General features: G+C 46.7%; 1 protein-coding gene across 2 annotated transcripts in view; it reads right to left on the bottom strand.

Moving 5' to 3' along the window:
- ALG1 (ALG1 chitobiosyldiphosphodolichol beta-mannosyltransferase) overlaps window positions 1–16,308 on the bottom strand; it is a 115,299-nt gene that overhangs the window by 7,784 nt on the left and 91,207 nt on the right. For both annotated transcript variants that reach the window (XM_075317878.1, XM_075317879.1), the window contains 5 exons: window positions 14,579–14,617; window positions 11,033–11,092; window positions 10,005–10,115; window positions 9,704–9,818; window positions 7,536–7,611 (listed from right to left, as the gene is read on the bottom strand). In XM_075317878.1, coding sequence (XP_075173993.1) covers window positions 7,536–7,611; window positions 9,704–9,818; window positions 10,005–10,115; window positions 11,033–11,092; window positions 14,579–14,617 — 401 coding nt within the window. The remainder of the gene's footprint in view (window positions 1–7,535; window positions 7,612–9,703; window positions 9,819–10,004; window positions 10,116–11,032; window positions 11,093–14,578; window positions 14,618–16,308) is intronic.

Raw genomic sequence — 16,308 nt, 5'->3', positions numbered from 1 at the left:
AGAACGGTGGGCTTCAAGAATTGGTTCTTTGATCCATCGAGCCAGGGTGGCTTTGGAAGCCTGCGACCCTTTGCGCTTACCAGCGACAAGGACAAAGAGTGCATCCGAGCGGCGCAGGGGCGCCGTGCGGGAAATGTAGATTCTGAGTGCTCTCACCAGATCCAACAAATGTAAATCCTTTTCATACCGATGAACTGCATGCGGATAAAAGGAAGGCAAGGAGATATCCTGATTAAGATGAAAAGAGGATACCACCTTAGGGAGAAACTCCTGAATGGGGCGCAGCACTACCTTGTCCTGGTGGAACACCAGGAAAGGAGCTTTGGATGACAGCGCTGCTAGCTCAGACACTCTCCGAAGAGACGTGACCGCTACCAGAAAGGCCACTTTCTGTGAGAGTCGAGAAAGTGACACATCCCTCAGAGGCTCGAAGGGCGGCTTCTGGAGAGCAACAAGGACCTTGTTTAGATCCCACGGATCTAACGGCCGCCTGTACGGAGGTACGATATGACAAACCCCCTGCAGGAACGTGCGCACCTGAGAAAGTCGTGCTAGACGCTTCTGAAAAAACACGGATAGTGCCGAGACTTGCCCTTTAAGGGAGCCGAGCGACAAGCCCTTTTCCAACCCAGATTGCAGGAAGGAAAGAACGACAGGTAACGCGAATGGCCAGGGGGATACTCCTTGTGCAGAGCACCAGGATAAGAAAATCTTCCACGTTCTGTGGTAGATCTTAGCAGAAGTGGACTTCCTAGCCTGTCTCATGGTGGCCACGACCCCTTGGGGTAATCCTGAAGACGCTAGGATCCAGGACTCAATGGCCACACAGTCAGGTTCAGGGCCGCAGAATTCCGATGGAAAAACGGCCCTTGGGACAGTAAGTCTGGACGGTCTGGTAGTGCCCACGGTTGGCCGACCGTGAGATGCCACAGATCCGGGTACCACGACCTCCTCGGCCAGTCTGGGGCGACGAGTATGACGCGGCCGCAATCGGATCTGATCTTGCGTAACACTCTGGGCAAGAGTGCCAGAGGTGGAAACACATAAGGGAGCCGGAACTGCGACCAATCTTGCACTAAGGCGTCTGCCGCCAGAGCTCTTCGATCGCGAGACCGCGCTATGAAGGTCGGGACCTTGTTGTTGTGCCGAGACGCCATTAGGTCGACGTCCGGCACCCCCCAGCGGCGGCAGATTTCCTGAAACACGTCCGGGTGAAGGGACCATTCCCCTGCGTCCATGCCCTGGCGACTGAGGAAGTCTGCTTCCCAGTTTTCTACGCCCGGGATGTGAACTGCTGATATGGTGGATGCTCTTTCTTCCACCCACATCAGGATCCGCCTGACTTCCTGGAAGGCTTGCCGACTGCGTGTCCCTCCTTGGTGGTTGATGTATGCCACCGCTGTGGAGTTGTCCGACTGAATTCGGATCTGCTTTCCTTCCAGCCACTGCTGGAAGGCTAATAGGGCAAGATACACTGCCCTGATTTCCAGAACATTGATCTGAAGGGTGGACTCCTGCTGAGTCCACGTCCCTTGAGCCCTGTGGTGGAGAAAAACTGCTCCCCACCCTGACAGACTCGCGTCTGTCGTGACCACTGCCCAGGATGGGGGCAGGAATGATCTTCCCTGTGATAATGAGGTGGGAAGAAGCCACCATTGCAGAGAGTCCTTGGCCGTCTGAGAAAGGGAGACTTTCCTGTCTAGGGAAGTTGTCTTCCCGTCCCATTGGCGGAGAATGTCCCATGGAAGTGGGCGCAGATGAAACTGCGCGAACGGGACTGCCTCCATTGCTGCCACCATCTTCCCTAGGAAGTGCATGAGGCGCCTTAAGGGGTGCGACTGACCCTGAAGGAGAGACTGCACCCCTGTCTGTAGTGACCGCTGCTTGTCCAGCGGAAGCTTCACTATCGCTGAGAGAGTATGAAACTCCATGCCAAGATACGTCAGTGATTGAGTCGGTGCCAGGTTTGACTTTGAAAAGTTGATGATCCACCCGAAAGTCTGGAGAGTCTCCAGCGCAACATTCAGGCTGTGTTGGCATGCCTCTTGAGAGGGTGCCTTGACAAGTAGATCGTCTAAGTAAGGGACCACCGAATGTCCCTGAGAATGCAAGACTGCTACCACTGCCGCCATGACCTTGGTGAAAACCCGTGGGCTGTCGCCAGACCAAATGGCAGAGCTACGAACTGGAGATGGTCGTCTCCTATCACGAAACGTAGAAAACGTTGGTGCTCTGTAGCAATCGGCACATGGAGATAAGCATCTTTGATGTCTATTGATGCAAGGAAATCTCCTTGAGACATTGAGGCAATGACGGAGCGGAGGGATTCCATCCGGAACCGCCTGGCGTTCACATGCTTGTTGAGCAGCTTTAGGTCCAGAACAGGACGAAACGAGCCGTCCTTTTTTGGAACCACCAAGAGATTGGAGTAAAAACCTTGCCCTTGTTCCTGCTGAGGAACAGGGATCACCACTCCTTCTGCTTTTAGTGAGCACACCGCCTGCAGAAGGGCATCTGCTCGGTCGGGATGTGGGGAGGTTCTGAAGAACCGAGGCGGAGGACGAGAACTGAACTCTATCCTGTACCCGTGAGACAAAATGTCTGTTACCCACCGGTCTTTGACCTGTGGCAGCCAAATGTCGCAAAAGCGGGAGAGCCTGCCACCGACCGAGGATGCGGAGGGATGAGGCCGAAAGTCATGAGGCAGCCGCCTTGGAAGCGGTTCCTCCGGTTGCTTTCTTGGGGCGTGAGTGAGCCCGCCAGGAATCTGAGCTCCTTTGCTCCTTCTGAGTCCCTTTGGACGAGGAGAATTGGGTCTTGCCGGAGCCTCGAAAGGACCGAAACCTCGACTGCCACTTCCTCTGTTGAGGTTTGCTTGATCTGGGCTGGGGTAAGGAGGAGTCTTTACCCTTGGATTGTTTAATGATTTCAGCCAATTGTTCACCAAACAGTCTATCTACAGATAGTGGCAAGCTGGTTAAACATTTTTTTGGAAGCAGAATCCGCTTTCCATTCCTTTAACCACAAGGCTCTGCGCAAAACCAGAGTTGGCAGACGCCATTGAGGTACGGCTTGTAGAGTCCAGGACAGCGTTGATAGCGTAAGTCGCAAACGCAGACATTTGCGAGGTTAGGGACGCTACTCGCGGCACTGCTGGACGTATGATAGAGTCCACCTGTGCCAGACCAGCTGAAATAGCTTGGAGTGCCCACACGGCCGCGAATGCTGGAGCAAACGACGCGCCGATAGCTTCATAGACAGACTTTAACCAAAGGTCCATCTGTCTGTCATTGGCATCTTTAAGTGAAGCCCCATCCTCCACTGCAACTATGGATCTAGCCGCAAGCCTGGAGATTGGGGGGTCCACCTTTGGACACTGGGTCCAGCGTTTGACCACGTCAGGGGGAAAGGGATAACGTGTATCCTTAAGACGTTTGGAGAAACGCTTGTCTCGGTAAGCATGGTGTTTCTGGACTGATTCTCTGAAGTCAGCGTGGTCCAGAAAAGTACTCAGTTTACGCTTGGGATACCTGAAATGGAACTTCTCCTGCTGTGCAGCTGCCTCCTCTGCAGAAGGGGCAGGGGGAGAAATTTCCAATAGACTATTGAAGGTCATTTACCATGGCGTCACCATCAGGAGTATCCAGATTGAGAGCGGTTTCAGGATTAGACTCCTGATCACCCTCCTCTGTCTCATCATGTAGAGACTCTTCTCGCTGAGACCCTGATCCGCGTGATGACGTGGAGGGTCTCTCCCAGCGAGCACGCTTAGGCTGCCTGGGACTGTCATCTGAATCAGAGCCGTCAGGCTGAGATGCCTGGGACCCCCTTGAATCACGGATTAACTCCAACTGAGGGGGACCGGGGAACGTTGCCGCAGCAGTGTCCATGGTCTGAGTAACTGGCCTGGCCTGCAAGGTCTCTAGTATCTTTGTCATAGTGACAGACATCTTGTCAGCAAAAACTGCAAACTCTGTCCCCGTCACCGGGACAGGGTTCACCGGCGACTCTGCCTGGGCCACTACCACCATAGACTCCGGCTGACGAAGTGGCACAGGGACCGAACATTGCACACAATGGGGGTCATTGTAACCTGCCGGTAGATCAGCCCCACAAGCGGCACAAGCAGCGCTTACAGCCTGTGTCTTGGCACCCTTGCGTTTTGCGGATGACATGTTGTCGTCTCCTCAGAGCAAGATAGGGTATACAGCCAAGAAGCGACCTTACAGTGCAATATATACATACATATATATATGGTATAGAGAAAAAAGGTACACCAAAATAACACTGTGGCACTAGTGGGGCCAGCACTAAAGTGCTGCTTACCGCCCGCTTAACGCGGGTGTGTGGTCGCCAGAAATCCCTTGTCTGGGTCTCCCAGAGCCTGTGTCCGTTCTCCAGCCAGACTGCATGTAGGAATGGCTGCCGGCGTCCTATGGAGAGGGGCGGGCCCTGGGCGTGTGCAGACAAAGAGCGGGAAACCTGCGTCCCCCTGTGCTCAGTGAGAGGGCTGGAGCATGTAAATAAGACTCCAGCCCTCGGCGCTGATTAATCGTACAGCGTCTCTCCCTTGCCCTGATTGACAGGGTGGGGGCAGGAACGAAGCGGAGCTAGGCCGCAGAAGCCAGGGACTAAATTTATAAGCGACGCCGTCGTAAAAGCACGGTCGGCGCTAAGTCCCCGGCGCACTACAAGTCGCAGCCGCGCCGCCGCTCCAGGGGCGGCCGGCGCGGCAGTCCCCAACACATAAAGTCACTCAGAAAACTGTAGTGACTGTAACCCCAGCGCGCAGCGCTACTGTCCCCGGCGCACTAGCACACCCAGCGAGTCTGGAATGTGCGCGGCCTGTTTGGGACACAGAGTACCTGAATGTCGCAGGGCCTTGTCCCTGAACGGTACCCAGCTCCGTATCCAGCAGGTTCCATGGGTCTGTGGATGGAGCCCGGCCTCAGGGCTTGGGGGCCGGTAAGATCCCACTTCCTCAGAGCCCCTCAGGGGGATGGGGAAGGAAAACAGCATGTGGGCTCCAGCCTCCGTACCCACAATGGGTACCTCAACCTTAACAAACACCGCCGACATAAAGTGGGGTGAGAAGGGAGCATGCTGGGGGCCCTAGTATGGGCCCTCTTTTCTTCCATCCGACATAGTCAGCAGCTGCTGCTGACTAAACAGTGGAGCTATGCGTGGATGTCTGACCTCCTTCGCACAAAGCAGAAAACTGGTGAGCCAGTGATCCCACTGGGGGTGTATAGCCAGAAGGGGAGGGGCCTTACACTTTTTAGTGTAATGCTTTGTGTGGCCTCCGGAGGCAGTACTATACACCAATCGTCTGGGTCTCCCAATGGAGCGCCGAAGAAATCACTGTTAATCAGCAGCAGATTATCATTCGAGGACTACTTGGGTGTGCTGCCAGGTAGTCAACATATTCATGAGCAGGAGAGAAAACAGTGATTTTATCAAAATTATAGCAAATAACTCAGTAAGTGACATAACTGAAATCAGGGTCTCTGACACTACGTTATGCTGCTCTGAAATTTGGGAGCAAAAACCTGGTGACAGATCAAGAAAATGAAGACAAAATCAATTAGAATATCTAGGGTATGGTGTAGGGATCACAGGCTGCATGGAAGAGGCAAAATTGTTTTTGTGTGTGGAAGAACTCTACTTATCTGCTAAATGGGCAGCAATGCCTACAGACCCTGCAGAATGTGGAAAACCCTCCCAGCAGAGACTGTAATAGGGCAGTGTGCGCCACAAAATAAATGTCAGTCAACTTTATATGATAGTTTACATTGTGAGTTTTTTTTTTATGGCCAAACTGCTTGCAAAATCCAGCAGACTGAAGATATCATTTACTTCTCTCTTTAAGGCCTGTTTCACACGTCAGTGATTCTGATACGTTTGTGCTTTTTTTTAAACGTACCAGAATCACTGACATACGCAGACCCATTATAATGAATGGGTCTGCTCACACATCAGTGATTTTTCACTGAATGTGTCTCCGTGCGGCATACCCGCGTGAGACATGTCCATTATTTTCTGGCATCACTGATGTCCCACGGACCACGCAGTGGTGTGGTCCGTGAAACACGTGCCAGAAAAAAACGTGCTTTTAAAATAAAAATCATTTTTACTCACCCGGCTCCAGCGATGTCCTCTGCAGCCCGTGCAGCTTGCTGCTTCTGAGCCGGCTCATTACTGTCGCGCATATTCATGATGCACGACACAGCCGACCTGGAAGCAGCTGCTGCGGGGGTCAGCGCCGGCCGGATGCTGCACCGCGGGAGCGATCAGCACCATGGAGAGCGGGAGCGCGCACAGGTGAGTTAATCTCTAAGTGCAATCACGGGCCACAGAGAACGGAGCCCGGATTGCACTTAGACAACCCACGTGTGCCGTGATTCACGGCACACGGAGGGACATGTGCGTGTTTTACACGCCAGTGAAAAACGTCAGTGTTTTTCACTGACGTGTGAAACGGGCCTAAGATCCATCCATGCTTTTTGTTTTAAAAAGGAGGAAGAAGAACAAACAAACATGATAGAACTGTGTGACTATGAATTTTCACAAGTGCAACATTTGTATGTGAAACTAGAACACCATAGAACAAAGTTGGTTTAAAAGGAGTTATCCAGGATTTGTTTTTTTCACTAGGTGCATAAGGACTAACAGGCGGGTAGCTGCCAACTACCTCTCTGTTGTGCCCAGCACAGACCAATCACAGGCCACTAAAATTGCCGCTTCTACTCCACTCTGCTGACAGGGCGTGACTGCTGACATTGTGTGAATTTTTCAGGCGGCTCCCGGCTGCCTCACAGCAGGGACCCAGCTGCCAATCGGCTCAACATTGGCATTCACATCCCATCAACAGAGCAGCCCACAAGAGGAAGAGCTGCTCTGCGTGATGTGTAGCAGCTGAATCACCAGCAGGAGTGATCCCTGACTGTTCTGAGCCAATGCTAGGTAAAATAGGCAACTGCCCGCCTGTTCGTTTTTAGGCCTATAGTTAAAAAAAAAAAAAATATTCCTAGACAACCCCTTCAAGACTGATTCAGCAGTATCCCCAGGAATTCTGTACCTGCAGCGGTCCCAGTATGCGGTGTAAACAGGTAACAGTTGAGGACCACGAGATTGAGGGAACAATTGAGGGATTTTTAATCTGATCAGAAGTGGTCGTTCACCTAGGTAATGCTTACAGGCCCTTTGCTATACAGCCTATAAGCAGTGCTCTGCAAATGAGTGGATCCATATAGCATCAGAGCCCCTGCACTCCCCAACACTACAAAGGAAACTCTGCCTCTGCTAGAGTCATCTGAGAGCGCAAAGTTCGGGCCAACGTGGCGATGATGCCACAGATGTGAGCGATCAATCAAGAGCACATCCCCTTTCCCTGCCAAGCTGGCAATCGGGGGGGAATGCACAAGAATGATGATACAACCCCTTTAACTAGTGTAGGGAATTTAGTTTTATATCAAACACCACAGCTACATTCCCTTTAACCCCAGTCAGATATAATACGAGCAGGCAGTGAATACCTTTAGCTGTGCAGAAAGCTCTTTGGAATCTTCAAATGTCAAACCATTTTCATTGTGTTTTACAAGTTCGTGTAAGCTGTAAAGAAAGTAATCATGCTTATTATTTCACCGGTGTGGCGGCAATATATTGTGCGCTGCTGAGTAACGACCCACCGAGCCCCTCGTAAATAGCAACATTTTGTTTGTCAGTGAAGCTACAATGCGGACTGAGGAAAAGTTGCGGCAGGTAAACTCCGCATTGTATGGGGACGCAGCACAGCTCAGTGGTGAGTGTTAGATTCTGGAAAACCTGCATTTCCCAGTCTATATAACAGCACTAAGAAGAAATCTGCATACAGACAAGTACACAACATGTGCACCGGTATAGCAGCTGTCCACTGGTGTATAAAGGATGCCACTACTATAGAGAATCGTCTGCAGTGGGCAGTGTCTCCGAAAGAAGTGCCTCATTGCAGCTAAACATGGTTCATGTTTAATAAGAATCTTACAAAGGCAAAATTGTTACTCTACTACAAGATCAACACATACACTGTCAGGCTTCACTTGTATTTATTTAGACTGATAATAAGAATATCATTCAAAACATCAGGTGCCTCATCAGGAGCTTCCTTTCTGGCTGGGGCAGCGTCCCCATCGCATGCAATGCTTATCCTCATACTCGAAGAGCTGAATCCACCAAAGCAAGAGGTTTGGGGGATTTTTAGAGGCTCAGGCTCAAAGAATGGGAGCATTTTGAAACCCCTCTAATTTTTATTAGAAAGATATTCAGTTGTACAGATAGGTCCTTACAGTGCATCACACAAAGTAAGCATGTTTAAGTCTGTTAGTCACAACCCAGCCATCTTAAGCATGTCCTGTTTGCCTTCTTACATTTTTAAACATATCCAAAAAATAATTTGTAAGTCCTCAGTAGTTTAAGGGGTTGTCTGGCCTTGGGATACAAGTCTGGAGTCACTCAAGGTAACCACAGACTTGTGCATCCTCACACTGCACCTGCTGTCAGGATTCTCCGGCACCAGGAGCAGCAGTCATGAATTTTGTCCATATTCTGACTAGACGTGTATGGAGTCATTCAATTCACTTGTATTGAATGAGGTCTGACAGATCCAGTTAGCACGTATACAAATCACATGCTTGTGGTCACGCGCCTGCCAGTGTCCGAGAATCCTGACAACAGACTTGTACCACAAGGCCAGATAAGGACTTTTTGTCCAAGATGACGTGTGTGGGTGTGTGTGTGGGTGTCAGCCTCCAAGTCCAGTGGCACTTTTCTGCTGAGGATACAACTACAGTGCTCATGGCGACTGAAGCCGTTCACTTGGGATGCGGATTTTGACAACACGAACCTCTGAGCCCAGTGATTGATGGGCACTAATGAAGAGTGAGTTTCGAAATACTCGGATTTGCGATACTCGTAACGAGCACTGTCTAATACTGGCATATTTATTCCGAAAAGTGTGTGTAATGCAAGTCAATGGGAAATACTCGCAATGTAACGAGTAACTCGAATGTCGCACTATTTGCTACTCGCACGAACAGTACGGCATTCGGGTTACTCGTTACATTGTGAGTTTTTCCCTATTGACTTGCATTGCACACACTATTGGGAACAAATACGTGATTAGACAGTACTCGTTACAAATATCGCAAAACTCGATCATTAACAGGCAGTAGTGGTGATGCCATGACTTCAGTGGAGCGATCACATGCACTGAAGACTGGCAGTAGCAGAAAGGTAGGGTTAAACCTGGGGAGGGTGAGAATCGCTGTTTATTTTTTATGTCTGCATGCCTATATAAAAAAGGAAATTATTCCTGGACGTTTTTTTAATGGTGAACTAAAAAGTGGATGACAAATAAGCTTTCCAGACTATTTACTGTTGAAGAACTAGATCGGATAAAAATACAAAAAAAAAAAACAAACAAACAGTCTTGAGAGCTTGGCCTGACTAAAGACCCTGTCACACACAGAGATAAATCTTTGGCAGATCTGTGGTTGCAGTGACATTGTGGACAATCAGTGCGGTTTGTGGCCGTGTACAAATGGAACAATATGTCCATGATTTCACTGCAACCACAGATCTGCCAAAGATTTATCTCTGTGTGTGACAGGGCCTTAACAAATATATTTTTCTTGTATTCAATTTTGAACTGCATAGAAAATATTACCATGTAAAGTTAACAGCGCACACTGGGAGACAGCAGCCGAACATGTCAACAACCTTCATGGGAAGGTCTAAACCGCTAGAAGACTTGTGAAGACAGACTCCTAGGTCAGCCGATCCTAGAACGAAGGCTTGTGGTTAACACACTTATATACTTTGTGCAGCATTAGCCGAACCTTGCTGCTTTCTATTGTTGTATCTGGTAGTATAGTATTCACATCAATAGGAAAACAGACAGGTTTTTAATATTGACTATATGGAATGTGCCGTGAAAGAAAACCATTATTCGGGGATTATTTCCTTACCCAGTAAGACAGGATAGTCTTCAGCTTCCAGCCAAGGAGTGCAGATCTGTATGTTCTCCAGCTGTAAGTCTCTAATCAGCTTACAGTAGTATTCCTTCAGGGGGCCTTTACCTAAAACAGCACAAGAACACACAATACATAACACCCACCAGGACATATGGGAATCCATCAGAAGAATGTTCATAAATGGTCCAATACTGGACAGCTACAATGGATGAGGGGCAGGCTGAAGACATGCAAGAGAGACTATCCTCTCTCACTATCTCCACAGCTAGTGTTACCTACCTATGGACATTGTAAAGGTCCAGGGGCGAATAAAAGCTAATGTAATACAGTGAAGGTGGCTGATAGTACAGATTAGAGGTCAACACAGGAAACACTATACTGTCAAGTAAAAGCCAGAGATACACCGGACTAGCCTGAAGTGTTGGTAAACTGAAGCAGGCTAGTAAAGGCTCATACACACAGCAGTTTATTGATGTAAGAGCAAAGCGGACCAAGTTTGATCAGTCATTGTCATCATAGGGTCACTTTTTCCATTGCTTAAACAAAAAAAATGAAATAAAATTCTCAGCCTATCTACAAGTCAGTGAAATATTGACAGCACTAGTTTGGCATCCAAGGGCTATCCAATTTTTCACAAACCAATGGACTTTTCTTTGCCAAGGTTGATCTGACACTCGGATCAGTATCAGACATGCTTATGCAATTTTGCATGGACCGCTCTGTCCACAAAGAAAATAAATAAAAATCACTGACATGTTAACAGCATAAGTGTGATCCGTGATAAAACCCATAACACTTGTACATGAAGAATGGACATCTGAATGAGCCCCACATTTTATACCTGGACCAACCCATTACATAATATACTGTACTTTGCCAACCATAAAAATAATCTCAAAATCCAATGACATTTTTATAAACCAAAACTTTTTTCTTTTTAAAAATTGTAGCTATTTTATTTCTGAAGAACATCAAGTTTGTTACATGAAAAAACTAAAACAAAATAAAACCACTTCCTGTACCTGTGATTACACATACTAGAGAAGGAAGCTTGGATCCATTTATGATAAACGAATCATAATCTAAAAAGGAAAAAAAATAAATAAAGTACAAATGTAACAATAAAACATGATAAATGCCATCAGAAATTCCACAATTCAATATAGGAGGAGAAATCACTGTTCAGGTGAACCATATAGCTCAAACCAGAAGACTAACCTGGATGTCGTATCACCCATGCTGTGTGAACACGCTTTTTGGTCTCTCACAACCCTACTGATACAACACAAGCTAAAAACAAAAAATGTCAGCTAGAAACCATGTCAGAAGTGTTGTAAACCAACAATATTGTTGTATATATGCTCACCACAGCATTAGGCCGGAGTTCCACTAGCGTATGACTCGTGGGAGTCTCGCATAGTCATCACCCGGCACGGCCACACTCTCCGACAGGAGCTGGTTGGCTGCATGTATTTCTATGCACCTGAGACGCTCGTGTCCTGAGAGCATCAGACCGTGCCGGGTGATGACTATGCGAGACTTGAACAAGTCATACGCAAGTGAAACTCCAGCTTTATCATAAAGCTTTTGACGTTACAATTTAATTATCCTATGTTTTATAAAATCATTTTCTATCCTGTTGCTCATCATATATAGAAGAGTCAACACTACATGGGAGGGGGATACATTGCTTCCCACATTCTAGTCCTGGCTTGGATTCTCTAATAACATCTCTCTGGGTGTGAATGACATCTTACTTTAATTGTAACTTATATCAGGACCACCAAAAATCTGACCACAAGAGCGACGTGACGGCAGTGCTACTATGAAGCGGGGCTGGTGGTGTTACCATGAAGTGGTGCATGATTCACTCAGTTTATAGAATGTACTTGATGGTAGGACTGCTGCCATGTTGCACACATGACATTGCTGTCAGTCTTACCATGAATTAGAGTCAATGATGTCCAAGTGGGTGTGATTAGAGGACTCCCACTTCATGGCAGGACCACTGAAACGTTGCTCTTATGCGTGAGATTTCCAGGGGTCCTGCCATCAAGACAAATATATGAAAGATGTAAAGCTGGGGACATTATTATGGGATCTAAGCCAAGACTAGAATAGGAGAAGTGATGCCCCCACCCCATCAAGTCCAGGCTCATTTACACATGGCAAGCACCAAAAGGTTAGATTAGAACGTCAAAAGTTTATTATAATACTGTTATCAGCATACATATGAGTATAATGGCGACTTCTAACATTTAGATTTAAAGGTAACCTGTCTGGTCCACTAAATGTGTCCTATAAAGGCAGGTTGTAGGTGCAACTAGTGATGAGCGAGCCCTACCACACCCGGGTGTTCGTAACTTGGACGGGCTCAACTCATCTACAGAGTGTAATGGAAGTCAATGAAGACTTCAAGCATTTTTCCGAAAAGATCTTCCACAAAAATGCTAGCGTTCCCCATTGACTTTTATTATACTCGGTACAAGAGTCACACCCGAGCATCCAACTGTTTGTTACAAGTCGTGAGCATGGCAGTGCTTGCTCACCACTAGCTGGCATCACTTAACCTTGTGAACCAGAGAGAGCAGCAGGTATTGGCTGTCATTGCGCCCACACCCAGAGTGGCAGACAAGACGTCCTCTCCCTCACATGGTAGTTATAAGTGCCAGTTGTGCCAAACTTTCACCACCAAGAAGTGCGGTATGTATATATTATTTAGGCAGTGACCATAGTTTTCTTAAAGTGACAGTCACCTCATTCTCAGTAGCCACTGTGTCTCTAATGTCAATCACATATTGCACTTTGTAGCATTTTGTAGCTGTTTGCCTTTAGGGCATAGGAATATCTGAAGATATCTGTCCACATTTACTACCTAGTTTACAACTAGTGCAACATTATAACTGCAAAATCTGAAAAAGTACTTGTGGTCTCCAAAGGGGTAGTGTAGGTGAAAAAGCTAAGCAAAAGCTGCAATTTTGGCATAAATCTACACCCAGTTTTATTTCTACATTGTCAGATGCCAAATTTTACACTTGTTAATAAATATGGCTCATTTTACTTTAAAGGGAAGGCGTTGCAGATTTTTATTTTTGTACTAAAAACAGTGATTATGAAATCAAGTATTTTTATCACAAAATTAAATTTACTGTTTATTTGGTTTTTATTTAATTCTAGCGTTACTGAAGCCCTGGGGGCTGCCATGCTGGATTTGCTGTGAGTAACGACAGTTACTCACCTCCTTTATGGCAGTGCCCAGGGCATTCACTCTGATAGTCGGACTCCGACCCTATACTTAATACAGAGACAACATCTGCTGTGAAATGGACGCACCCCCTGGGTTGTCCAGATCACGGCAGAGGGAGGAGATCAGCGCCATCTTTGTGGAGCTCACAGAGTATGCAGTGTGCTCCACTTTCCCCGTCACGCGCCAGGATGGACGGATCACCGTAACTGATACTGTCCCACCCCCGCACTGTGCCGCAAATCCTCCCACATTCTGCCGCACACCCCACCCCCCACACTCTGCCACGCACCCCCCACCCACTCTGCTTACTCCCTCTCCCCGCGTGTGCTCACCTCAGGCCTCCACTGCTCGTACTGTGATCGTTGACATGACAGGCTGCTGGGGGAACAAATCTGAGGTGAGTGCATGCGGCTGGGAGCAGTGATCGCGGCGTGAGGGGCACGGGATACATTGGGGCATGGGATACAGCAGGGCATAGGAAAACAGCCAGCAGGGCATTGGTAGGGACACAGCCAGCGGGGCATAGGGAAACAGTGGAGCACTATGCAGCTGGCCTTAGTGACACTTTTGACATATTAGGATCCCTCTGCGTTCACCAACAAAATGGCTCCGCACTGTGATCCTAAACTTCATATTCCCATATCCTTTTGGAAACACCCAGATTGGGAGGGGGAGGTGTGACATCACACACAGGAGAGCATATTCCACCCAATTCTACTGCAGTTGTAATGTGATCTAGTTCTACAGTAGCTCTGCAGCAGGATTTCAGCAGCTGCTCCCCCTAGTGTTTCAGAGTGGAAAATATCAAACTTATTTTTATATTTTTATATATATATATATATATATATATATATATATATATATATATATATATATATATATATATATATATATATATATATATATATATATATATATATATATATATATAATAATTTATATATATATAATAATATATATATAATTTTTTTTTCTCAATTAAAACAAATATTTAAACATAACATTAAGTCTTTATATTTTGACAGTTATTGGAAAAAAAATGTTGACGACACCTTTCCTTTAACTCATTTTGATACCTGAGGTGGTGTAAAATTAAGAACCTTTGTAAATTTGGGTCATATTCTTGTGGTTTATTGTTTTCTTTTTAAATTAGTGATAGATGGAGATATATATATTTTATATATATATATATATATATATATATATACACACACACGCGCAAGGCGACAACATTAGAGTCACAGTAACCCTTACACCTGCCAAACCTGAGTATTTAGAGCAGAAGTGAGAGCAAGTATCATGCAGAACGTTACATACGGACCTTGCAGAGCACTTAGCAATATACTGAAGTCTTCATCCTCTGTAGAGACAAAAAAGTGCATTGAGATAGAGCAGACTGATAATTACGTGCACACAGCGATTTGTACAAATACAAGAAACCCGTGATTTTGCAATAAGTCACAAATGCTGCAACAAGGCTGTGCAGTCCTAGCCTTAAAGGGAATCGGTCACCAGTTTTTGCTCACCAATCTGAGAGCAGCATAAGGTAGCGACGGTGACCCTGATTCCAGTTATGTGTCACTTACTCAGCTGTTTGCTGTCATTTTGATAAAATAACAGTTTTCTCTGCTGCAGATCTAGCAGTTATACAGACCTCATGAATATGCTGGACTACCTGCAGCACGCCAAGTAGTTCTCTAATGATAATCTGCTGATTTAACAGTCACTAAGCAGCCGAGTGACATCACTGGAATCATGGTCTCTGCCCCTACATTATGCTGTTCTCAGATTAGGTGGCAAAAAACGGTGGCAGATTCCCTTTAAGCAGAATTTAGAGAAAAAGGTATGCTACAGTCGCATCCGCTGTACACATTGTACCCCACTGACTGTTTCATTGATCCACACACACATCCGTGTGTTCGATCCATTAGACTCAGAGCATGTCCTATTCTCATACATTTTGGAAATCAGACACCGCAAAAAAAGTATATGATAATGTGGTAAACAGATGAAAAATGGAAAACATTTTTTTACTTCAGTGTTTCATCTGTTTTTTTACACTGATCTATTAAGAATCAATGGGTCAAGGTTTGGAAGGAGACGGGATTGTAATGCCGCGCTATTCACCACTCCAGTATTATAAATGATTAATGTCTTTTATATTTCATGCACAGGTCTACACGTTTCAGGAGTACTCAGCTCCCCTCATCAGGACAGCAGGCAAAAGAACATCAGAGAGATTTGATGTTCTTTTGCCTGTTGTCCTGATGAAGGGAGCTGAGTACTCCTGAAACGCGTAGACCTGTGCATGAAATATAAAAGAGATTAATCATTTATAATGCTGGAGTGGTGAATAGAGCGGCATCACAACCCATCTCCTTCCAAAGCTTGAACTACTACACCCGGGGCTGCAGCTGTTTCACCGTTGGATACATACGTTTATGGGGGTTGTGACTGGCACAACTCCTATAGGCGAGTTCTTTACTTTTCACTAAATTTCAAGTTTTGTGGATAAGACCCTATTGCGCTTTTCTTCCACAGTCCTCACTGTTAAGAATCAATGGGTAAAACTTAAGACAGTTCAGTTTTAAAAACAGGAGAGAAAAACAAAAATTGGAGACAAAACGAATGATAGACACTGCACAGTGATATGTATGTAAAGCCTGCTTTACACGTTGCAATTTCACATACGATATCGTATGCGATTTGCAACACCCCCATCGTATGTGCGGCACGTTCAATTTGTTGAATGTGCCGCACAAACGATTAACCTCCGTCACACGTACTTACCTTCCATACGACCTCGATGTGGGCGGCGAACGTCCACTTCCTGGAGTGGGAGGGACGTTCGGCGTCACATCGACGTCACGCGGCAGCCGGCCTCTAGAAGCGGAGGGGTGGAGATGAGCGGGACGTAAACATCCCGCCCATCTCCTTCCTTCCGCATTACCGGCCAGGAGCCGCAGGACGCAGGTAAGATCTGTTCATCATTCCCGGGGTGTCACACACAGCAATGTGTGCTACCCCGGGTACGATGAACAACCAGACATT

The sequence above is a fragment of the Anomaloglossus baeobatrachus genome, chromosome 7 (assembly GCF_048569485.1).
Source record: "Anomaloglossus baeobatrachus isolate aAnoBae1 chromosome 7, aAnoBae1.hap1, whole genome shotgun sequence".
Classification (NCBI taxonomy): Eukaryota; Metazoa; Chordata; class Amphibia; order Anura; family Aromobatidae; genus Anomaloglossus; species Anomaloglossus baeobatrachus.
Note: the sequence above shows the minus strand (reverse complement) of the source record. Positions and strands in the feature narration are given on the sequence as shown.